This window comes from Lepidochelys kempii, chromosome 6, assembly GCF_965140265.1.
Source record: "Lepidochelys kempii isolate rLepKem1 chromosome 6, rLepKem1.hap2, whole genome shotgun sequence".
NCBI classification, from domain to species: domain Eukaryota; kingdom Metazoa; phylum Chordata; order Testudines; family Cheloniidae; genus Lepidochelys; species Lepidochelys kempii.
In genome coordinates, this window is record NC_133261.1 from 26643206 (window position 1) to 26667003 (window position 23798).

Genomic DNA, 23798 nt, shown 5'->3' on the forward strand with positions numbered 1-23798 from the left:
AGGACTGAGGAGTGGCAGCATTGAGTGGGAGCCTTGCAGGCTGCATCTCCCCAGCACACATGTCCCTGTCTGAAGTTTGAAGAGCTGGTACTGGGGGGGCAGCCTGGAGCTGGGAACCCCATCCTGAGCCCCACCACAAGCATCATGGGGAAACTCCCTCCAATTCCACACTGGCTAGCAGAGACTGGAAACAAACAGGGGAGACATTGGAACACAGGAATTTCTATATTGGATCAGACCCAAAGTCCATCTAGTCCAGTAGCCTGTCTCAGACAGCGGTCAGCACCAGATACTTCAGAGGAAGGTGTAAGAGCCCTGCAGTAGGCAGATGTGGGATAATCTCCTCCCCCTCCCGCAACTATAGGTCTCAATTCAGGGCTCGAATAGTTCTCAACAAAGAGGATCCATTCCCACCCAGGGAACCCACTGTGCATCCAGCCAATCATTGCATGCCCACAGGATAATTCACCCGCCATCTGCACTCCAGGCAGAGGTGGCAAGACACCTGCCTACCTCGGCTGCTGCTGTGTGGAACAGCTGCTAGTCCGAGATGCCACTTGGTGGTGCTCGTGTTTCTATGACGTGCTGGAAGGGCACGGGTCAAAAGGGGTGGGCGGTGGAAGGATTGATGGGTTCGGAGAGGTGGATGATTTTCAGTGGAAAGCACATTTGACCCAGGGAATGTAACGTTTCCAGCTGAGCAAGGTGGAATGTTCTTAAGGGAGCTCCTTTGTTAAACTCTCAGCAGCGTATCACCATCACTGGAATTAAGACATTTTCCAGTCCATGTACTCCAGAGCGGCATGTCCTCACTAGGATGGGGATGAACTTCACATGTGCCTGGTCAGGGGATTTAGAAGCCCCCAGATTTCCCCTAGCTCCTGGCACCTCTTTCCTCCCCTCTCCCAACTCCAGTCCCGACATTTTGCTGATATACAAGGTGGGAATTCTTACCTCCACTGGGTTCTAACCGGCACCATCCCCTCCCATGCCTGCCACTGTGGTTGCTGCTTGTGTATCAGTCCCCTATTGCACTGCCTGTCGAGCTGCTCCCTGCCTGTTATTTAACTTTCTTTCACTTTAAGTGAGGCTGCCCATTACTCCAGGCCCATCCACGTAGCCATCAAAGGTAGGGGATTATGGCTGTAGAGGCAAGTTATAGTGTTCAACAGGAGTCTTAATTCTCTTCTCTGCCCCTCATTGGATTAATATGGGAGCGAAGGGGGAAAACCCCCTAACCTGTGGCAATCTGTGAAAGTAACCAGAATGGCATCGGATGGGCAGAGGTATTATCATCTTTATTGAAAGTTTACAGAAATACAATAGGAGTCAGTATACAGGATATATGCAAGTTCTCCAAAGGTTGCCTACGTTCTCAGCATTTGCAGGCGATTCCATGGAGGAGTTTTGTTTTGTTTTAAATCTTTGGGGTTTATTGGGAGGCTTCAGGATTCTCCACTATGAACTCCCAAGGATAAAGCTCTCTGGGGACGGGGAATGGTAAGCTATTCTGACCTTCAAATGAAATTCTATGAAAAAAAATGTATAAAAAGAAGAAAAGAACAAAATATCCATGGGAGTGAGGAGAAGGGGAGAAGAGAGAGAGAGAGAGAGAGAGAGAGAGAGAGAGAGAGAGAGAGGACGTGGTAGCAGCCTGAACACATTTGATATGTCCTGAATCTGCCCTGCATTACTCCTCAGTTTTATCTCGCAGAAGCAGGCATTTTTCCTCCCTCTCTTGAGCTCTAAATCAGCGCACATGCTTCCCGGTAGATCCACAGTTCACCTCTCCCAGTAGGGCTATTTGCTGTTTTCCATCTAAAACACAGCTCAGTGCTTGGGCTGCTTATGTAACTTTCATCAGCGGCTCGTCGATGACACAACGTTCTCTCTGACTCCTCGGCCGCCACCGTGATTGCCGTGTCTAGCTACGCAGCTATTGGCTCATGTTGTGGTTAGTTCTAAGCTTTGCATGTTATCACATACTTTTGTTTATCATGAAAATAAATATTTTTCGGTAAAAAATGTAAAAGTAATTTCTTTTTCTACAGAAGTTCAAATACCAGTCAGGATGGGGGGGGGGTTGCTTGGTGGGGTTTATTTTGTATTTATTTTTTTGCAATCAAGATGGATTGTTGTTTCATATCCTTGCTGGAGGAAATTCGGTGGACACTTCTGGCACTGAGGCATTTCGGCAGCGGCTGCTGGCCTCGCTCTAATAGTCAGTGAGTGGGTAGCGCAGGAAGATGAAGACGAGGATGATGCAGAAAGTGGCGAGTGCCGAGCTGGTGATGTTAAAAAGCCGGGCTGTCTTGGCATCTTCGACAGCTCCATTCAGGTCATTGAGGAGTTTCTTATCCCGGACCTGAGACAAAAAGAATTTGGAGAGACATATATATATAAAAAAAAAGACAAGCAAACTAACCAGCTTAAAGTGATATAAACAGGGGTTAGTGCATGTGGCCGCTTTGTACCTGTTTCTACTGCATTCAGAGCTTGAGTGTAATTCCTGGCACTATCGTGCATTCAGGTATGGATCCTGGGTGCACTATAGAGTGAATTCTAGCACTAGTGCATGCTTCCTATTGTATTCCGAAGGCGGGAGTGTGAATCCCAACACTGATGTGCTGGGGTTTGGGTCCCACTGCCTTTAGAGTGGGAACGCTGGCACTTGTTCCATTGTGAATGTGCTTTCTACTGCATTCAGAGGCTGGGCGTGTGAAATCTGGCATTGGCTCCCACTGCAGTTAAAAGCCATGCACAATCCTACAGCACATTAATATGGCTGGGTTACCGCTCTCCTTTGGCAGGTCCTATGCAGTTTACACCTACCAAGGCTACAACTGGCAGTTTTCAGCTGTAATGTCATGGTCTGATGTGCACCCTATTTCAGAGGCCGTGACTTTAAACGTGTCCGTGTAGGGGGAGGACAGGATGGCTCTGAAGATTGGTAATGACCTTGTACACTCCTGAGTTTGACAACAGTCCATGCTGATAGTGACCGAATGGTGTTATCGCCCAGCAGCTGGTCAGTAGTTTATGATACACTGGTGCTCTCAGTCCAGTTTGTAGCAGATGCGTGTCCACACCACAAAACTTCCACCACAACTGACACTGATTAGACCCTGGCCGGCAGTCTCAGCAAACAGGATAGGGACAGAATGGGCCTGGAGATTTACCTCTTCACTCCCAGAGGTGGTCAGAGCGGGGCAGCATGGGAACGCTGTCCTTGTTGCACCTGTTCCGTGGATGGAGGATTTCAGCCTCCAATGCCTGCTGCTTCCGGCAGACCCTAAATTTGCTCTCAGAAATGTGAACACAGTTACGGTGCTCCTGTCTGAACACCAGATGTCGCTGGCAAGCCACATAAGCCCCTGAGCCTGCACCACAGTCCTACCTAGAAAGAATCTAATGCCTTTATCGACCAAGAGTTTTCCAAAAATGTACCAGGATTGATTTAAGTCATTTTTCAGTGATTTGCTCTGTAACTCTTGCAGCACTTACAACCCGACGCTGTCCTGGGAGCTTGACACGACTCACTGGACACAAGGCGGTAACGGCCTCCTCAGTCCCAGCAAATTGCTGTGTGATTCCAGCTCACGGAGGCCTGAAGCTCATTCCAGACCTTGGAGTAACGTCCCATGCATTCTAATATGTGGACTCTTCCACTCTGTTGCCCCGGAGGGGAGGGTCCTTTGCGAATGCACTCCCTGCTTTTATAACGCTTCCCCCGGGCTTCTGGGAAGGAGTCTTTCGCTGACATAAGGATGCATGCGAGAATCTACTGCGGCGGTCAGTCAAACACGTGGCACATGTATGGTAAGTATCTGTACCTTACTCCCCCACCCCCCATGGTGCATCTAGACCTGGAGAGCGTCTAGTGCCACAACCGGACTGTCGCCCACACCCAGCAGCAACAACTGAGAACAGCAGCAGCCAGATGGAGAATAGTGCACCCAGAGCTGGGAAGTGAGCCACTCTCTCATGGGGCCTGTTGCTCTCCCTGCAGAGCACAGTAAGCACAAGAAAGCTCCTCCTTTTCAGTGCAGGGCCCTATGCAAAATCAGGGTGTGGGGCTTAAGGCAGACAAGCCCTAGTCGCTGCACACCTGAGGTCTGGGGAAGGAGGATTGTGCAGGTTAAGAATACAGGTTTCATTATCTTGGGCAGAAGGGAGTAGGTGTGGGAATCAAGCCCCAAAACACCATGTAGTGAGCACCAGAGCCCGCCACGGAGACAATCCTAATCTGTTGGGAAAGCTGCCAGCAGGGATCTCCCCATTATGAAGGGAGCTGGGCAGTATCCCACGGGGTCAGCCCCGCTCACCAGAATGAAAATCATTCAAGGAAGGTCCCAGGCAGAGCTACACTCCTGAGAGGCCGAGGGGGAGAGAGGACAAGTATTCATTGCATGAGACAAACTCCTCCAGGGACACTTCTGCTCCTCTACCTCCCTCCTACTGGCTTCCACTCACCATTCTTCTCTATTTCTCTCCAGGCCTCTGTCTCCTTCTCCTTCACCTCCCTATCCCCATTCAGATGCTTCCCACTAGTCTCCTCTCCCTCACCTCCCTTTCCCCATTTTTTCTTTCCTCCTTTTCTTCCTGCCCTTCCCCCCCCCACCCCGTCTCAGCTTCAAACTTCTCTCCTTCATTCAGCTCCCATCTTCCCCCTCACCCAGAGCTGCCCTTTCCTCTCTTCCCCACCCTTGGCTCTTCCCTGCCTTTGCTTCTTCCGCTCCAGTTCTTGCACCGCTGAGCACTTTCACAGAGAGTCCCATGACTGCACAGATTACTGTTCTTCTTCCACCTCTGCCCTCCTCCCAGCTCACAAGATCTGCTTCTTCTCCCTTGCCAATTTCTGTGCTCCCAGCCCCTCTCCTCACACTCCCCTGTACCAGGAACACCCTCCTGGATCCCTCTTCCCAGCACCCTCCCTCCTCCACTTCATCCTCAGCCCCGGATCTTACCAGCTTGCGCATGTGTTCCGAGTGAGAATATCCATCAAGGACGCTCTTCTGCCACCTTCCCCAACCCTTCCACCACCCGTCCCACACTCTCCTCCTTCACCCTTGTTTCTGACTCTGATGTCTAACCCTCAGTGTGCCTTTGATCACAGCCTGTCCTCCTGTCCCCATCTAGTCCTCTTCATCCTGGTTACGTCTCTGATTCCCTCCCTTATCACACTCTCCCCTCTGTCTCCTTCCCCCAGAGTACTATTGATTCTACAGTCCCAGCTGCTTCTCTAATGTCCACCTTCTCCTGAAAACTCCGCCAGCGTGCCCATGATCTTGCCCTCTCCACTCTGGCTTGTGCCCTCTCTGCTCCACCAAAAATGTCTTGAGGGGTGGCATAATATGACCGACCTTCTCCGAGCAAATTCACAGGGAGTCTTCTCTAGCCATACTTTGCTTGAGCTCGCTACCGCCTTCGAAATATCTGAGCTTTCTTTTGCCTTCCGCTTTTTCCCCAAGTTCTCTTCTGACTTCTTCGATGGCTGCTTTGGCCTCCCCTTTGTTGGCACCTCATCCTCCCCTCTCCCTCTGTCTGTTGGACTCTTTCAGGGTTCTGTCCTTGGTCCCCTCCTCTTTTCCCATATGCTCCTGTGGCATCAGCTAGCACCTCTATTCAAACGATTCATTGTTATTCATTATCATTTATATTGTGGTAAAGCCGAGAGGCTCCAACCAACAGTCAGGGCCCCACTGGGATGGGTACTATATTCACATATAACAAAAAGACAGTCTCTGCCCCAAATTGTTTATAGTCTGATTAAGCTTCCTACAGCTTTCTGTCCTGGCCTCTCCTCTTCTGTCTGGGCTCACATCTCCAATGCCCACTTGGCCATGGCCCCTGGCAGCACATCAAAGTCAAGCTCTCTAAGAGTAGATGGACATTTCCTCCCCTTCCCTTCTCTGTCACCAGTAAGGAGTTGCCCATCCTCCTTGTATCCCGGCCTCACCACTGTCTCTCTCAATACTCACATGACCATTACTATGATATTTCAGTGCTCCACAAACATTAAAGCCTGTATCCTCATAACCCCTCTGGAAGGCAGAAGAACAGCATCTCGGAGGCACAGAGATGCTAAGTGACTTGCCCAAGACCACATAGGAAGGCTGGGGGTAGAGACAGGAATTAAAGTCAGAGCTCTTTTGTTCCTATCCAGTTCCTTAATCACAAGTCCATCCCTTCTCCATGTCACTTTATGAATGATAACAGCAATTCTAGAAGGGATTCTACCACAGGCCTTAAACCAACCTCTAATTATTGGAGATTCGGATAAGACCTAATGTGGGGGGCAGATTATCCCACATCTGCCTGCTGCGTGGTCCCTATTCCTTCCTTTGAAGCATCATTTAGAAAAGCTGGACATGCACAAGTCCATGGGGCTGGACGAGTTGCATCCGAGAGTGCTGAAGGAATTGGCGGCTGTGATTGCAGAGCCACTGGCCATTATCTTTGAAAACTCGTGGCGAACCGGGGAAGTCCCGGATGACTGGAAAAAGGCTAATGTAGTGCCAATCTTTAAAAAAGGGAAGAAGGAAGATCCTGGGAACTACAGGCCAGTCAGCCTCACCTCAGTCCCTGGAAAAATCATGGAGCAGGTCCTCAAAGAATCAATCCTGAAGCACTTGCATGAGAGGAAAGTGATCAGGAACAGCCAGCATGGATTCACCAAGGGAAGGTCATGCCTGACTAATCTAATCGCCTTTTATGATGAGATTACTGGTTCTGTGGATGAAGGGAAAGCAGTGGATGTATTGTTTCTTGACTTTAGCAAAGCTTTTGACATGGTCTCCCATAGTATTCTTGTCAGCAAGTTAAGGAAGTATGGGCTGGATGAATGCACTATAAGGTGGGTAGAAAGCTGGCTAGATTGTCGGGCTCAACGGGTAGTGATCAATGGCTCCATGTCTAGTTGGCAGCTGGTATCAAGTGGAGTGCCCCAAGGTTCGGTCCTGGGGCCGGTTTTATTCAATATCTTCATAAATGATCTGGAGGATGGTGTGGATTGCACTCTCAGCAAATTTGCGGATGATACTAAACTGGGAGGAGTGGTAGATACGCTGGAGGGGAGGGATAGGATACAGAAGGACCTAGACCAATTGGAAGATTGGGCCAAAAGGAATCTGATGAGGTTCAATAAGGATAAGTGCAGGGTCCTGCACTTAGGACGGAAGAACCCAATGCACAGCTACAGACTAGGGACCGAATGGCTAGGCAGCAGTTCTGCAGAAAAGGACCTAGGGGTGACAGTGGACGAGAAGCTGGATATGAGTCAGCAGTGTGCCCTTGTTGCCAAGAAGGCCAATGGCATTTTGGGATGTATAAGTAGGGGCATAGCGAGCAGATCGAGGGACGTGATCGTTCCCCTCTATTCGACATTGGTGAGGCCTCATCTGGAGTACTGTGTCCAGTTTTGGGCCCCACACTTCAATAAGGATGTGGATAAATTGGAGAGAGTCCAGCGAAGGGCAACAAAAATGATTAGGGGACTGGAACACATGAGTTATGAGGAGAGGCTGAGGGAGCTGGGATTGTTTAGCCTGCAGAAGAGAAGAATGAGGGGGGATTTGATAGCTGCTTTCAACTACCTGAAAGGGGGTTCCAAAGAGGATGGCTCTAGACTGTTCTCAATGGTAGCAGATGACAGAACGAGGAGTAATGGTCTCAAGTTGCAGTGGGGGAGGTTTAGATTGGATATTAGGAAAAACTTTTTCACTAAGAGGGTGGTGAAACACTGGAATGCGTTACCTAGGGAGGTGGTAGAATCTCCTTCCTTAGAGGTTTTTAAGGTCAGGCTTGACAAAGCCCTGGCTGGGATGATTTAACTGGGAATTGGTCCTGCTTTGAGCAGGGGGTTGGACTAGATGACCTTCTGGGGTCCCTTCCAACCCTGATATTCTATGATTCTATGATTCTATGATCTGGTGGCTAGCACTGTTAGAGATGGGATACTGCACTAGATGAGCCTTAGATCTGATCCAATATGTCAATTCCTACGTTTCTCTCTCCTTCCTCCCCACACCTCCATAGCCAGCCTTTTGTTAAATCCAGTCTTGCACTTTAACTTCACCAGATCCAGGGTCTCCTCTCCAGCTCCACTAATGGAACTTGTACCTGCCTTGGCCAACTTCCCCCCGGACAGTTGTCACCGCCTTCCCAGGCAGCTGCTCACCTCTCTCCCTTCAGCATATCCAGAATGCCAGCACTAATCATCTTACTCTTCTGCTGTTCTGACCACATCACCGTCTGTCCTCTTCCGCTCCTGTTCCTGGCTTCCTGTCTCATAGTTCATCAGCTCCAAGCTCCAATATCTCTGATCTCATTTTCTCCTACTGCCCAACTTTCTCCTATGTGCCTCCCAATACTCTCTCCTCATCTCTCCCCTTTGTCTCTTTCTTGCACTCAGGCTTTGCACCTTCATGTGTTCTGGACTTGGAAGTCTCTTGTCTACTTGTTTGCTTAGTGTCCACTATCTTCTCTTTTTGACACTCCCTTTCTTCCAGGGATCTTTCCTGCCTTGGTTTCCTCAGCAACACTCTCTCCACAAACTCCTTTCCCTGATTTTAGGCCAGGCCTTGTCCCCCTCAGATCCTCAGGAGCAGGGGACAAGTCACATTGTACGGCTGTCAAGTACTGTGTCAGCGTACCATGCAGATACATGCATTTTAATAATAATAATTCTGATATGATCGTATCTAATGCTGCTTTGGCTTTGCTATCCAACCTGCTGCTGGTTGCATGTAGGCTGTGTGCACTGGCTGGGGGGGGGGGGGGGCCTGTAGACCCGTCTCCTCCATATAGTACACCAATTTCTGCTTCCCTGCACACAAATAACTTCCCATGTAGGAAAGGAGGGAGAGTCTTGGGTTGCTCTACAAATTGGTTGTAAGACCTCCAGCTCGTGAGCACTTCTGGTACAGACTCTCCTCATGGACTAACACTAGGATCTTGTCTCATTGGCTCACTCTGTCACGGTACTGCTTGGGAAGCAGCTGGATTTAATTTTAATTCCTGAAAACTGTTGGTCTTCTAAGACAGTTTTTCTCAACGACCAATCCCTGAGATCTTCAGGACTGGCAGGGACTGGTCCCTGAGATCTCCCTGACACCGTTTAGGCAGGCAGCAAGCCGGTCCCTGGTGTCAAAAAGGTTGAGAAACACTGTTCTAAGAGAATAAGAGAGGCTGATGTCTTTTCTCCTGGAGTCGTTACTTCCATACACCTGCCTGAGAACTCAGGAGCTGCAACCTCTCTCATTCCACAGAATCCCAGGAGCTAGACCTCTTGGGCCATTCTAATGCCTTTCCCTCAAATGCAAAGACGCAACGGTCACACCCCCATCCCCAGCTGCTTACACTCTAAATAGACAAGACTGACAAAATGTGGGAGGGGAGACAGAGAAAGGAAGTGCCCCAAATCACCCACCGGGGCAGAGCCAGGAATAAGACCTAGGTTTCCTGATTCCCAGCTTTGTACCTACTCACTACACCTCACTGCCTCCCTATGGTTAGATGTGCACTAAAACCTGATCTCCACTGGGAAGGAAAGAGGCTCCACAAAGTAAGCTCTTCGTCAGACACAGGTATTGCTGCACCACTGTTGTTCTATTCATTTTCCTTTCCACTTTAAACTGCCATTACTAGAGTTGGAGCAGTAAAAGGTACAATCAATATGGCTCCAACACATACATTACTCATATGCAGAACTTATGTTCATTTAAAATGGAAAACAGGCTATATAAATGCAAGGATCTCAGATGCCCTGTAGCTCCCACATGCTCGGTGTGATGCATCTTTTGGCGGTAGCATAGGATCACCTCATGTAACACACACATGGGAAGATATTTTTTTAAATCAGTAAAACCCTGGAACTACAGGTGGACACAGAAAGGAGTCTAGGTTCCTCATTTTCCTGATGTCCATATATGCATCCTGAAATTAGACATCTAGAATAAAAATGGACTGTGATCCTGGCCTCCCTGATCTACTGCCTTTTTGTGTAATTGGTACATTGAAGGATTTGGCTTTCCCCAAAGGTCTCTTGTGATAAAACTGCTGGTGATTGATCTCTTAACAGTAAGTGCTGATGCATCATTTATTAGTGCTTAGAGCTGGGAAATAGGAGAGAGAGGGGAAGCAAGCTGAATATCCTGGGCAAAAGTCAAGGCCACAAAATTTGCTTTTGAAAAAACAAAACAAAACTCGTCTTCCTAGCCAAGTTTTTCAGGCAGTCAACAAAGCGAGACCGATGTACACCAGCTGAGGATCTGGCCCCCTATGGGTTAGAAAGAGGGGGTATAAGTAAAGACCAGGTGTGCAGATACAAAGCTTATATCAAATCCTTGGCTTGTATGTTGTAGCCCGTGCCCCCTCCCCACTTGGTACGTTTCTCTGACTGAAAATGTAAGCTCTTTGGTGCAGGGACCAATGCACATTTTGGAGCTATTGCAGTCTAACAATCTACACATAGCGAGAGATCTATAGAGCTCTCTCTCCACATGCACCCTGGGAGGCATGAAGACAAAGAAAGATCAGAAGTGAGTGTATTATTTTCGAAACATTTTTAAAGGCAATATTAAAGCATACTAAAGGCCCTGATTCATCAAGGTACTTAAACATGGGCTTAGCTTTCAGCACAAGTAGTCTTAATGAAGCCAATGGGATGCTGCATTTTTGTTATTTAAAACAATGTTTCTTAGGGTTTTAAAAATGTTTACACCATTTGAAGTAAGTTTAAAGAACAAAATCTGGGGACCCTAAAGCCTTTAGCGCATTGGCTGCACCCTAGCCAGGAAATCACACAGCTGCGGTTCCCAATGAAGAAACACCTTGGTTTTATTCATAATAGCAGCCCTGGTCCCGCAGCCTCATTGACTCCACTGGGTCTCTACTCAGCATGGTACTCCTTGAAGGACTGGGGCCTAAATCTGCATTGCTAAACTTTGTTTCAGGGGACAAGAAGAAGGTCTAACTAATGACATTTTTCCCAGATATTTTCCTCATTCCAGTCTTTTGTTACCTTATGGGAAAGCCCTACAAAATGTAACAGAGATAGAAATGAAACCAATAGGGCTCTGTAGAAATGACTAACATTCTACAGCAACTAATAAAGAGTGTAGGTCTTTTACGCACTCGTGCGTACACACACTCAAAATAATTCCACAGCAGGGATATCATTCTCTATTAAATTCTATAGGATGGTTAAGACAATAGAAATGAACACATTTTCTCTTCCATTCTACAGGCCTTTCCTAGGGGAGTTCTTTTGCTACATCCAGATATTCCCCCATTTTCTCTCGTATGCTGTCCTCCCCATCATGGCCTGAAATATCATGGTCACTCTCTCCTTGCCATTCCCTGACTCTGTCCTGTATCTCTGAGGAACGTTATGTTTGCCGTTTTTATTCTGCCAAAGAACTGAAGCTAGCAGAGATAGGAAAGACCTGTTGGGTCATCAAGTCCAGTGTTTCTCAATGACTGGTCCATGGACTGGTGCCAGTCTCCAAGATCTCCCTGACACAGTTTAGGAAGGCAGCAAGCTGGTTCTTGGTATCAAAAAGGTTGAGAAACCCTGGTCTAGTCCATCCCCTGCCGGAGCAGGACTGTGCCCTACAGCTAATTCACCACTGTCTGGTTCAGTTTAGTTGTATATTTCTCAAGTGATGGGGATTACCCCACTTCCAGCAGGAGACTGTTCCACAGACTGATAGACCATGGATTCCAGTAGAGAGTGCCGTCTCCTGATCTTCAGCTTATATTTTCCTTTTCCTGAGTTCAGCCTAATTCTCTTAGTCATTCCTCCCCGCCCCACCAATGTTTCCCTTGTTGGGGAGAAGCATCCATGTTATTAAAGCAAATTTAAGCTAATGAACACATGGGGGGGGCAGGGGAGAGGGGAAAATCCTATTTCTTGCCCTATAGTGGTGTGCCCATCCCACGGAGTGTTATGTGGTAAGCGAGCCTTCCATACCATCCTTGTCTGATGTTGGCAGTGGCCCTAAATGTCCTTGGGACAGCCCTGGCAATGGTAATGCTCAGCACTTGCATAGTCCTTTACATTCAATGCACTTCACAAACAGCAGTGAGTTAAGCCTCCTGACACCCCTGCAAGGAAGGTGAGTGAGCATTCTCATCCCCATTTCGTGGATGGGGAAACTGAGGCATAGAGAAGGTAAGGGACTTCCCAAGGTCACCCAGTGAGTGGCAATCTGAGTCCCTGTGCTCAGTGGTCTAGGCCACACTGCCTCTGCTATAACAGAGCCCCAGGGCCTGGCTGGTTCAGAAACAGCCTCCTTGTATTCTTGTGGAAATCACAGTCACTGGAGTTAGATGGGGTTAATTGATCTGTTTCTGTGATGAAATCCCTCTGTACACTGGCCTTCCTGTAAATGCTGCCTGCCAAAACACATCCACTAGATTCCTGTCCCTGAGGCAACCCAAATGATGACACATTCAGGGCCACCCAGGAGCCTGGGGCTTGGTCTCATTTACATATATAATTATCTAATTGCTTTTATGAAAAACAACAACAACAACAAAAAACCCTCCAAACCCTCAGACCCTCTCTTCCTTGACAGATGATTGGATACTGCTTGCTGGCTCAGTTCACCAGCAATAAAATCCTGCAGCCCAGCTGGTCTGTTCTGATCGGCAGTTACAGGGAATAATTAAGGAAGGTTTCATGGACTCAAAGGATAGCGTTACCTTATGAGAGTGTTACTTTACAGACACGCAGAGGTCTGGAGCCCTCAGAGAAGAGTAGCAGACTGGGGCAACTGGCCTCTTAGAATCAGACTGACTCCATTTCGAGGGTGATCCAGAAAACAGAGAGCAGGATACAGGCTGGACACCCTTGAACTACACAGGTCCCATTCTCCGTGAGCTGCACACTACATGCCGGCTCCCAGTTCATTCATGCATCTATTTCCATTCCTCCCTTATGAAGCCCTCCACGGTCTTCCATCACCTTAGTTAGCAGACCTTATTTTCACATTCCTGGCAGGTCTCCAAGGCTGGCCTTATGATTTAGGGGACCCTGGGGAGAATCAGGCCATGAGCTGCTTTCCTCACTGCTGCTTTAGCCAGAGCCAAGGAAGGAAACAAGTTGTTTCATGCCTTTCTGGTCCCACTGCTAGAAGAGGAGGTGGGGCCGTGCTCTGAGTGGCAGAACTTGTAGAGGATGGGATGGGGGGAGACACAAAAAGAGCTGGGGCACAAGTGGCTGCTTGGTGTGTTTGGGCTTAAAGCCAGTCCCATCGGTCTCGCAGGTCCTCCAGTTGCTTCTCTTTGGAGCCCTCACTATCCCCATACTCCAGAAAGCACTCACTAAGGACCCGATCCAAAGCCTGCTGAAATCAACGGAAGGACTCCCATTGAGTCCCGATTTAATCAGGCCCCCAAGGACTTCTTAAAAGACTGACTTCCTTTTCCAGTATTGGGCCAGATCTTTGACTTAGCATAAGTCACCAGAGCTCCACCACAGTCAGTGAGTCACTGATTTACACCATTTGAGGATCTGGCCCAGTGCCTTTAGCTAAACCACCTTACGCAGAGCCTCAGCATGCTGGTACCAGACTGATGTGAGAGGCTTTAGTGCGCTGAACACAGGACTGCCAGCCAGGATTTCCAGGAGTCTATTCCAAGCTCTCACATGGACTTCTTCTGGGACCATCACCAAGTTGCCACAGTGTTCCTGTCTGCAAGATGGGGAGAATACTATCTCCCCCTTGCCCCCCCGCAGAAACATTGCCAGGCTGAATTAAGTTTGATTTGGGGAGGATGTAAAGTGCTTATCATCATCATACACCTGGGAGCCCTCAGTAGCCTATGCATTCAGGATGCCTGTGCATTCAGTAGCCTATGCATCCAGTTGAAGCCCTCTCCTATGACGATGGGGGTTGCTCCACGCAGGTCTCCAGATGCTGAGGGATTCTGGCTACCTGGGGAGGAAGTTGTTTGTCCTCCTGTTAGAAAATTCAACTGTTTCTAATTCTCAGAATTACGCTATAACCAACCCCCAGATGAGTGAGAATTGTCAATCTCCAGTCACAATAAAAGCCAATTCAGAGCCACTGTCACTGATTCCTCTCATCTCTCTATCTCAGTTCTTCTGTGGTGCCCATTACCTTGGTATCTGAGTGCCATGGATACCCACACCACGCACAAAACAACATTTCCATTCCCAAGATCTCCCCTGACAATGCGTATTAACATGACAGGGCCCGATCCTCCGCAGGGGTAAACTGGCATTGCTCTGCTGACTTCAACAGCCACGACACCGATTTACCCCAGCTGCGGCTCTGGCTCAGTGCGTTCCCCACAGGGCGGCTTGCAATCAGTACTTACTTTCAAAGAATAGGCCAAGGCGATGAAGCCGAGACAGCAGAAGTTGAGGTATACAAAGTTGAAGATGGACCAGAGATAGTAATCATTCACCTCGGTGGTGTCTGGGTAGATCTCAATCACCGTGGTAGGGTTAGTCATTGTCTTCTTCTCGACAGAGTGTTTGCACTGGACAGCTGGCCGCAGGCTGTCCCCTTTGCAGCTCTTGTTCTCCATGAAGCAAACAGCAGAAGAGGGAGATGGGGCAGGTGAAGCTTGCGGGATGGCGGGGGGCTTGGGAATGCCAGCAAAGCAACCCTGCTGGGGGGGTCTCTGAATCCAGAATGCTCCGTCAAAGGGACACGGTGGGCCCAACGGGGGTTCCTGTGTTCTCTCCGTGGTGGCTGTTGCAAATTTACCAGATTGTATCCCGGCAAAGTGAAATCCCCTGTGAAAGATTGGGGGTGGGGAGGGGAGACGGTGAATGACGGGGATGGAATAAAGCAGGGGGGGACCAAGGAGACAGAGGGGGCGAAATGGAGGAGAGGGAGAAGAGAGAGAGGAGAGAGACAGAAGGAGAGAGGAGAGATTGGGGAGAAGAGAGAGGGAGTAGGTGGAGGGGAGGGAGGAGAGCAGGGTAGAGGAGGGGGAGGAGACAGAGAGTAGTATTTACACTCGTGTACCACAAAGGAGCATTCTCCTGCACACTGAGCAGCCTGTAATGAATGCAGCAGTGGAGCAGGGTGTCCCAGCTCCTGCAGCATGCTCCGTCTCCCCCCCCTTGCAGAATAGCCGGAGAGGTCGAGGAGCTTCTGACATCTGTCACCCTCTTCCTCTGCTCCCACTGTCCTACATTATCCTTGCCAAAACCTCCAGCAATAACGTAGGTGGCTCTTGCCTCACTTGCCCCCCAACCCCCCCGCCCCATGAGCTGGAATGGGAGACAGTGTCTGCTTTCGTCTCTTTATAAGAAAGAAAGAAAGAAAGAAAGAAAGAACAACACGCCCGAAGAAAGGGGAGGGGAGGTTCCGAAGAGAGTTTCCAAACAGATGCCGTTCCAGCGTTTCCCTCCCCCCCAGCCCTGTCCATCCATCCAGCCATCCATCCGGGCCCTGCTGCTCTCTGTCCCATTTCAGGATCGAAGCTGGTTGCTGGGGGGAGGTTAAATGATTGTCAATCCAGCCGGCGGTTCAGCCGCAGCAGAGCTTCTCTCTCTGCTTTTCTCTCTTTTTCTTTTTTTTTTTTTGCTGAGTCCTCATCTCCCTGGGATGCCTGATGTAACTGAATTTCCCATTTCCTTTTGCCTGTCAGCAGTTTTTCCTGCTTGGCCAACCCCGAGGCGAGAGGCGGAAGAACGGGCGAGGACAGAGGGTGGGCTGGGAAGAGGCTGTCTGCTGCTCCCCACCCCATTAGCTGTGTAATTAGCAGGAACCATCTGCCTCTAGCCACCCGCCTGTCCATCCATCCATCTCCTTAGGAAAGGCGCAAGAGCAGAGAGCGAGGGATACTCACAAGGAGGAACGCAGGGAGTTGCTGCATCTCTGGCTCAGGACTGCCTCCGGCTCTTCTTTCTTAATAACTGGAGTTGGTGAAGGAGGGGAAGCAGGGGGTGGACAGTGGGGGGCTGGGGAGGAAAGAGGTCAACTAGCGTCCCCCTGAAACAAACAGTTCAAGGCGCACTTGCTCATTACAGCCTTTGGGCAGGAGAGCACCACGTAATCTCAGTCACCGATGCTCTTTTCCCTCCCGGCCCAGGAGCATGACCTTCTGGTTCACGTTTCCTTGCACCTACCTGCCAGGAAGGCACATCTCCCAGGTGCATGGCTCAAGGGCGTGGGCATTGGTGCCCGCGCTCGCCGGGAAGATCACCTCAGACAGATGCCATCCACAACCCCCATCGAGATACTGAAGGAGAGATTTCGATGCAGCCTTAACTATGGAGTCGCTGCCGAGGCCTTGGTAACCTAGACCAAACATATACACGCCGTACAGGGCTGTCTGGTCAACCAAATGCTGGGAGCACAAGTCTAATGTGGGGAGGGTGTTCGGCGGCGTTTGCGCTCCAGTCACGGGGAATGGAGAGATTCTGCATGCAGGGAGAGACACATGCACACGCAATCAAAACAAGAGAGAAGTACCCCCAGGCCAACAGCGGCTGGAAGCACACAGGAAACAGTGCGCTCAGCTGCAGAGAGGAGGAGATGGATGGACGTCATTAAGGGTGGGAAAAGCCAGGAAGGGTTGGGATCTGGGTCCGGTTTTCTGTGCATCCCTGTTGTTGGCAGGGGTTCAATTAAACGGTTCCCATCTCTGCTTTCTACCTATCCCCAAAGCTACATTGAAACAACCCAGCTCACTCAACTTCACAACCTAACGACCTCACTTTGTGGGGTGCCCAATGCAGCAAGGAAACAATTTTCAGATTGTCCCAGAGGGTACAAACCTAAAGATGGTGCCCAACAAGGCCACTAACGGCCCCCTGCAGTGGTGGATCATGATGAAAACAGATTGCATCCGGTCCTCTTTGGCTGGAAGGCTGGTGGCTCCAATTTGTGGCACTGGGTAGGGTAGGGAAAGCAGTAAAAACGAGGGGATGCTTGTGTTGAAATGATAATTAAAGAAAGGACTGTAAGACACACGAGTGGCTAGGTTATGTGAAAAGGAGTACTTGTGGCACCTTAGAGACTAACAAATTTATTTGAGCATAAGCTTTCGTGAGCTACAGCTCACTTCATTGGATGCATTCAGTGGAAAATCCAGTGGGAAGATTTATATACATAGAGAATATGAAACAGTGTGTGTGGTAACACTCATTGTTTCATGTTCTCTGTGTATATAAATGAGCTGTAGCTCACAAAAGCTTATGCTCAAATGAATTTGTTAGTCTCTAAGGTGCCACAAGTCCTCCTTTTCTTTTTGCGGATACAGACTAACACGGCTGCTACTCTGAAACCTGTCATAGGTTATGAGAGTGGTTCACAAGCACGGCTTCTGAGGTAAAGTTCTCCTGAGGATAACATAATGGCTAACAGAGAGAAAACAAAGAGAAAGAACAGTCTATTTTCAAGATGGTGAAAAATTAACAGCAGGGAGCCACAATTTTCCATGTAAGGATTTGTGCCTTTAATATTATCATTTACGATCTGGGAAAGGGAATGAACAATAAGGTGGAAAAATATTGCAGTGACACGCAATTATTTAGGTAAGTCAAGACGAGAGAAGGTACTTGAGACCTAGAAAACGAGGTGAATGGGCAGATGATTACCACTATTGATCAATGTAATGTACTTTGCAGTGTTGTAACTATGTTGGTCCCATGATTTTTCAGGTCTGAAGAAGCGCTCAGTGTAAGCTCAAAAGCTTCCCTTTCGCTGACAAAAGTTGGTCAAATATTCCCTCACTCACCTTGTCTCTCAGTGCAACGTAATGTACATAGAAAGGGAAACTCTGTACATAGAAAGGGATACTCTGAAGTACTCATACACATTGCTGGGTTCTAAATTAACTTGACATCTGGAAAAATACCTGCGGATAACTGGACAGTTGAATCAAAACCTCTGCTCAACGAAGAGTGGAAACAAAATGTGGTGATGTATAAGGAAAGGAGTGAAAAATAATATTCAAACTATGGTTATGTTGAAAGGTGCTAAAGGCTGCCACCATGTGAGTCTCAGGCTCTGTCTACAACAACACTTTTATCGGCCAAACTCTTGCCGATCGGGGGGTGTGTGTGTGGAAAAAACACTCCCCTGACCGACATAAGTTTCACCAACAAAAGCACTGGTGTTGACAGTGCCACATCAACAGGAGACGCTCTCCCACCAACATAGCTACTGCTGCTTGTTGGGGGTGGTTTAATTATGCCGGCAGGAGAACTCTCTCCCATCGGCATAGAGTGGCTACACGGGAGACCTTATAGTGGCAGAACTGCAGAGGTACAGCTGCAGCTCAGTAAGCTCTCTAGTATAGCCATAGCCTTAGATCCAAAGGCAATCACAGACCTCAATTAAAGCCAATGGGTGTGCCAAGTACTCTCAACAGAAGGAGCAATCAAGCCGCTTTATGTACTTAAAACTACTGCAGACTATTAGGGGTGGAAGCACCCAAGGCACTAGGCAGGTCAGAGCGAAGCCATGTGAATTGGGGGTTGCTCCTTCTGTATTCAGGGGAACAGGACTTTTGTGCACACTTTTGGAAATAAACAGGATTGCTCCATCGATACCCGAGTCCTATCATCAATTTCTCCCCCTAATAGAAAACCACCTGCAAAGTCCCAAATACTGGGCCAAGGGCAACAATATTATAGTGCCATTATATACATGAGTGGGATGTCCTCATTTTGAATACTGTGCTCAATTCTGGTCAATCCATTTCAAAAAGTATAAATAGAAGGGGAGGAAATACAGGCAAGGAAAATTATTTGACATATGGGGAGACTTCAGTAGGAGAAAATATTGGAAAGACTAGGATAGTTTAAAAGTATACAGAATAAATTGATCAAAGGAAATACTTTTTCATACTATGTACAATTAAACTATGGAACTCACTGCCACAAGATGTTACTGTGGCAGGATTCATAAAAGGATTAGACATTTATATGGCTAATGAGAACATCTACAGACACATTAGATGGGGAAAAATTATACGGGATATAAACTGGCAAGGGTTAAAAAAAAACTTCCCGTTTCATAATTGTCCTTTATAGCATTATTTGCACCTTGCTCTGAAGCAGCTGGTACTTGCAGTTGTTGGAGGCAGGATGCTAGACTAGATGAAACATTGCTCTGATCTGGTGATGTAGTCCTTATGTTTCTATACAGACAGGGCCATCAGTTCACCTGCATTTGGAGTGCAACACACCAAAAATTACTCCATCACCCACTCCTCCTGTGAAACCTGGAACTTGTTCTGAGGAACAAGTAAGTAGGTGAGGCAAGAAAACTGGACAGAAATGATAGTGCTGTGGAGAGGGGACTGGTGCAGAGACAGGACCAACAAGACTGCTTTAGAAGTTGAGAGGAGAGAATCAAAAGTGTGGGGGCTGAGGGAGAGGGGAAGAGGCTGGCACCGAGAAAGGAGAATAGGCGGAAAGAAAAAAACACAGAAGGTGAAAAATGGACTGGGGAAGAGAGGCCAGATCCAAACATGTTAGAAAGCGAGGGAGAGAAAGATGGGCCTTTAATCAAAAATAATCAACTAACGGAAATACGGGCACTGAGAACTACTGAATTAAAACCTGAGATGGAGAAGAAAACCTAATGAATAGGAAGAATAAAAGGAAAGAAGAGGAAAGAGCACAGCTAGGGAGACATGACAGGATCTCCTGTCTGAATATCATGGTCTGTTTGCTTTATCCAATATTCTGGCCCAGTAGCTGGATACTGTTAGAAGCCGAGGCTGGTTCCCCCAAAGAAGCGAGTCTGATGTGACGTTGAAGGTAAATCAGGGAAACTGGTTTATTTCTGTGAAAAGCCTAGACAGAGAAAGGGCTGAGGTCTGCAAGACAGGGGTGCGAGCCGCCCACGCTCCACAACCACAGCTACCACCCCTTCATCAGACAGCCTGAACCCTTATGCTGCCTGGCAGGCAATGAGTTAGTGCCCCTCCAGGCAGGGCTTCTCAGGTGTTGCACTATCAGGTGTGATCACAGCAAAGGAGTTTAGGCCCAGTGGTCCTGTGCGCTGGAGACAACGTTCATACAGAGCAGCTGTTGATGAGGAAGGAGAATTCTGAAATGCACGTAGCTACAGCGGCTCAGCGTTACCCTGGCGCACTCCAGAGGGACGCTGGAGCTTGTTTGTGGTTGCAGAGATTATCCAGACTGGACTGAGCCAGACTATAATTGGACAGTGACCTGTCAATCTCCACGGGGCTCAAGCGGGTACAGGATGTGGCAGGGGAGGAAGAGGCTCAAGGAGATAGCCTCCATTCCCCCTTGAGCTCCTCACCACAGTGCTGCCTGCGGGCAAGGCTTGGAGACTACTGCTTTCGCCTTCCCCCGGTGGCTGGGTGGGCACCTGTGGGAGAAGCATTGAGGGCAGATCAGGAGAGAGTCTCCCTGCCGTCAGGGCCAGCCCCCACCAGCAGGGAGGAGTGACTGCCAGGGAATCCCTGATCCCTGCAGCCCTAACTGGATGCACGAGAAACCAGCTGCAGCTGGAACACACACACACAGAGACATACACACACATACATACATACATATGTACGTATGTTTGTATCTGACAAAAAATATTCCTCAGGTAGCCATTTGCATTTTCTTATTTTCCAGATTCTAACAAAAAAGTAAGGCAAGAAATTCAGGCCCCACCAGGGGGACTCAGTCCCATGGCCTGGGAAAACCTGCTTAGGGGATCATTATGGGACGACTGTTTACGACAACAGCAAGAGAGAACATTTACCTGGGTGTGGCTGGGAAGGTGTGCGGAGGAGTGGGGTGACACTGCCTGTCCAGATCTGACTCCATTCCTTTGCTATCCACCTCCCTGGTTTTCTTTTGTGTAAAGTTGACAGCTGACCTATGCTCTGAGATTTATGTGGAAAGCCTCACAAGGAGAAAGCAGCGAACAGCAGCCATGGAATATCAGGCCATATTTCCGTTCCGAAGCAGGTGTGGATGCCATCACAAACTATGGGAGCAGAGTCTGAGTCATGGTAGCCCCTGAGCTGCAATCTCCTCTTCTGTCACTGCTGCAGCTCTCATTTCCTCCTTTCACTAATATAAAGGCCAGCGTGTTTCCCTCAGAGAGTTAGGTTTCCTTTAACAATCTATTGCTTATTGCTATGGAACTGAACGTTTACATTTTACAAGAGTCCCTAATTTGCCATTGTGCCAGAAGATGCATAAAACTCTATAGGCTCTCTGGAACCACAGGTTCAATTGCCAGCAGCATCGACTCATGCCTCCTAAAGACTCCATAGGCCTGATTCTCAGTTATCCTCTCCCTGTGCTTAAGGCAGGGCTGGAGGAGAAGGAGCATAGGCGGCTTTACGCTGTATTCACACACTCGGTCCTCTAGGGTTATTCTGGGGCCTACCTGGCCACCAGTGTAAGTCAGAGCAGCCTCAGGGTTGCTTGACTTACACCTCTGCTTACCAGGGCCTTCTATGGTGTTTAAGAAGCAGAGAATAGCCGGAGAGGGTAGTGCACCTTGGCCATTCCCCTTCCCTGCCCTCCACACTGAGAGCTGGGAGTGAGACAGCAGCAAAACTCTGATTCCAGGCTCCCCCCCCGCCGCACAGTGGGTATTCTCAGAGGGCTCTTTCCATCCCCTGTAAGGTCCCTTTATGCTGCCAGCGTGCACCTAAGAATGGGGTCCAATGGAGTTTACTACATACATGTGGCTCTTTTAGATGAGACTTTAAAAAACAAGGTCCTGTCTGCTCTGCCTAGGTACCACACCACCACATACGTCTGCTCATTGGCTCTAGATTCCTGGCCAAAAAAATCCTAGTCACTGCTGTATAGTACACTAGCACCAGCTGGCTGTCTCCAGCCCACCCCAGAGGTGGCAGCTTTTCAACGATGCTGTGTGTCCTGCAAACAAGGCCTGAGCCAAAGCCCACTGAAGCCACTGCTGTGTTTCCTCCCCTGAAAACTTGACCAGTTCAGTCCTTCATAACTCTGCCCAAGAGAGTTATGTAGGACTGAACTGCTCAACTTTTCAGGGGAGGAAACACAGCAGCAATCCTATGGCACCCCTTTCCTAGCCCCACTCTTTGAAATTCTCCCTATTGAATGCTAAGCAAGCTGAACAATAATATTGTTTGACGTTTGGAAGGGTGAGGCCTCCTCCCCCATGCTTTCTCTCTCCTGTCTTCTAGCTTTTAAGCTGCATTCCACTTCTCTTCCCCTCCCAAAGGAACCTAAAAATAAAATAAAATAAAAAAATCAGAGGAAAAAGAAAACAACTAACCCCGAGACAAAAGTGCTTCATCATTTGTTTTTAGTAAAAAGAGTTTCTAAAAGTAAGAGATTGTCTTCTAGATACTGCCTGAGTGTCTGAGAGTGTTGCCTCCATGACCATGGGGCCAGATCTTCCATTCATTTACATGAGCTCTACACTGGTGTAATTGCATTGACTTCGTTGCTTAGTATTTACTAATTCACTGCTTTGCAGCAGGGTCAGCAAGAGGAGAATTGGACTCTTGGAACTAGAGTATCATATTTGCTGTTCTGTACATGTTGTGTGTACTGTTTATCTTCTCTGTGTTAAGTGGAAAATTTTAATACAGATGAAGTTATCAACTAAGTCAAATGAATTTAGTTGTGGAGAGACAATGCAGTAAGTGGAGGGAGGTGGCAGGGGAAGGGCAAATGAAGCAGGTTGTTAATGTTAAAATTGCATTGCAGAAATTAATGAAATAATGTTGCCGTGCAGGACACAGGTTGAGAGTGGTGGTGGGCACGGAGCCACCTGGCCAGCAGGGTAGAGAACCTTGCCCCAGGTGTAAATGAGGTGCAGAGTACTGGCGAATCAGACATCGTGTGGGCATTCTGGTGAATTTCAGGGTGTTTTGATATGAATATGTGAATGATCAGGGCCTCCCAGTGATGGGCTGCAGTGATTGTTAAAGGTTGGCTCCTCTTCAAGACCAAAACTGCACTAACCCCACCCTCCTCCGCTGCCTTGGTGCTGTGGCCCAATGCAAGTTGCACACATGTTTTAAAGCATGAGCTCTGCATGCCACTGGCACAACACTACACCTGGGAGCACCCCAGTGGGGTGAGGAAACATCCAAAAACCTCTGCTGGGGGGGCACCAGGCTGCACAACTTTCCTATCTCCTCCCGCAACGGGCCCCATCTCCTTCTTACCTCATGTCTCCGGAAGGCAGGCTGGCGTGCAAGCGTGAGACAGGCAGCGGCCCTCTGGCCCCTTCCAAGGTGATCCGAGGACAGGCCTGTTCTCCTCTCCTATAGCTTTGTGAGCCCTCCCCTCTGCTCTCCCCATCCTGTCACTTTAATGGCCTGATTTTCAGAGGGGCTGAAAATGGGATGGCAGTGGGAGCTGAGCACCTTTGAAAATCAGGCCATTGTTGTGACTCCCCTTCCCTTCTCCCTCAGCCAGCTGTGCCCCCCTCGTCCTTTCCTGTCTTGAGTTTCTCTTCCCCTTCCTTCTCTGCCCTTTCCCACTTCCCTGAAGGAAGCTGAAATCCCACTAGCTGCTGAGGATGGAGAAAGCACTCAGAGCAGTACAACCAGCCAGGGAGCAGTAATTACTGCCAGCCTCTGGAGGCTACCGCAGTGAAAACAGCATCTCCTAGTGGCACGATGAGCAAATTGCTGTGGGGAAAACCTGTGTTTTCAGGCCTAGCTGCCTGGAATAAACAGCCTGATCAGAGGACAGCTGCAAAAACCCAGTGCCCACCAAATGGAGCCTGTTAGCTCATATACACTCTGGCATCTAGGGGTAAAGATGAGCCGGGCAGAAAAAAGGGAAAAGGAGGAGCTGTGCTGCTTGGCTAGGTTGT

At 48.7% G+C, this 23798-nt stretch overlaps 1 protein-coding gene across 1 annotated transcript; it reads right to left on the bottom strand.

Moving 5' to 3' along the window:
* Positions 1-1277: 1277 nt before the first annotated feature.
* Positions 1278-23147, bottom strand: IFITM10 (interferon induced transmembrane protein 10). Its single transcript, XM_073350319.1, has 5 exons — positions 23143-23147; positions 16118-16411; positions 15838-15963; positions 14350-14773; positions 1278-2365 (listed from the first exon to the last, which is right to left on the bottom strand). The coding sequence occupies exons 1-5, from the start codon at positions 23145-23147 to the stop codon at positions 2216-2218; spliced, it is 999 nt and encodes a 332-aa protein (XP_073206420.1). The 3' UTR covers positions 1278-2215.
* Between the last annotated feature and the right edge of the window lie 651 nt (positions 23148-23798).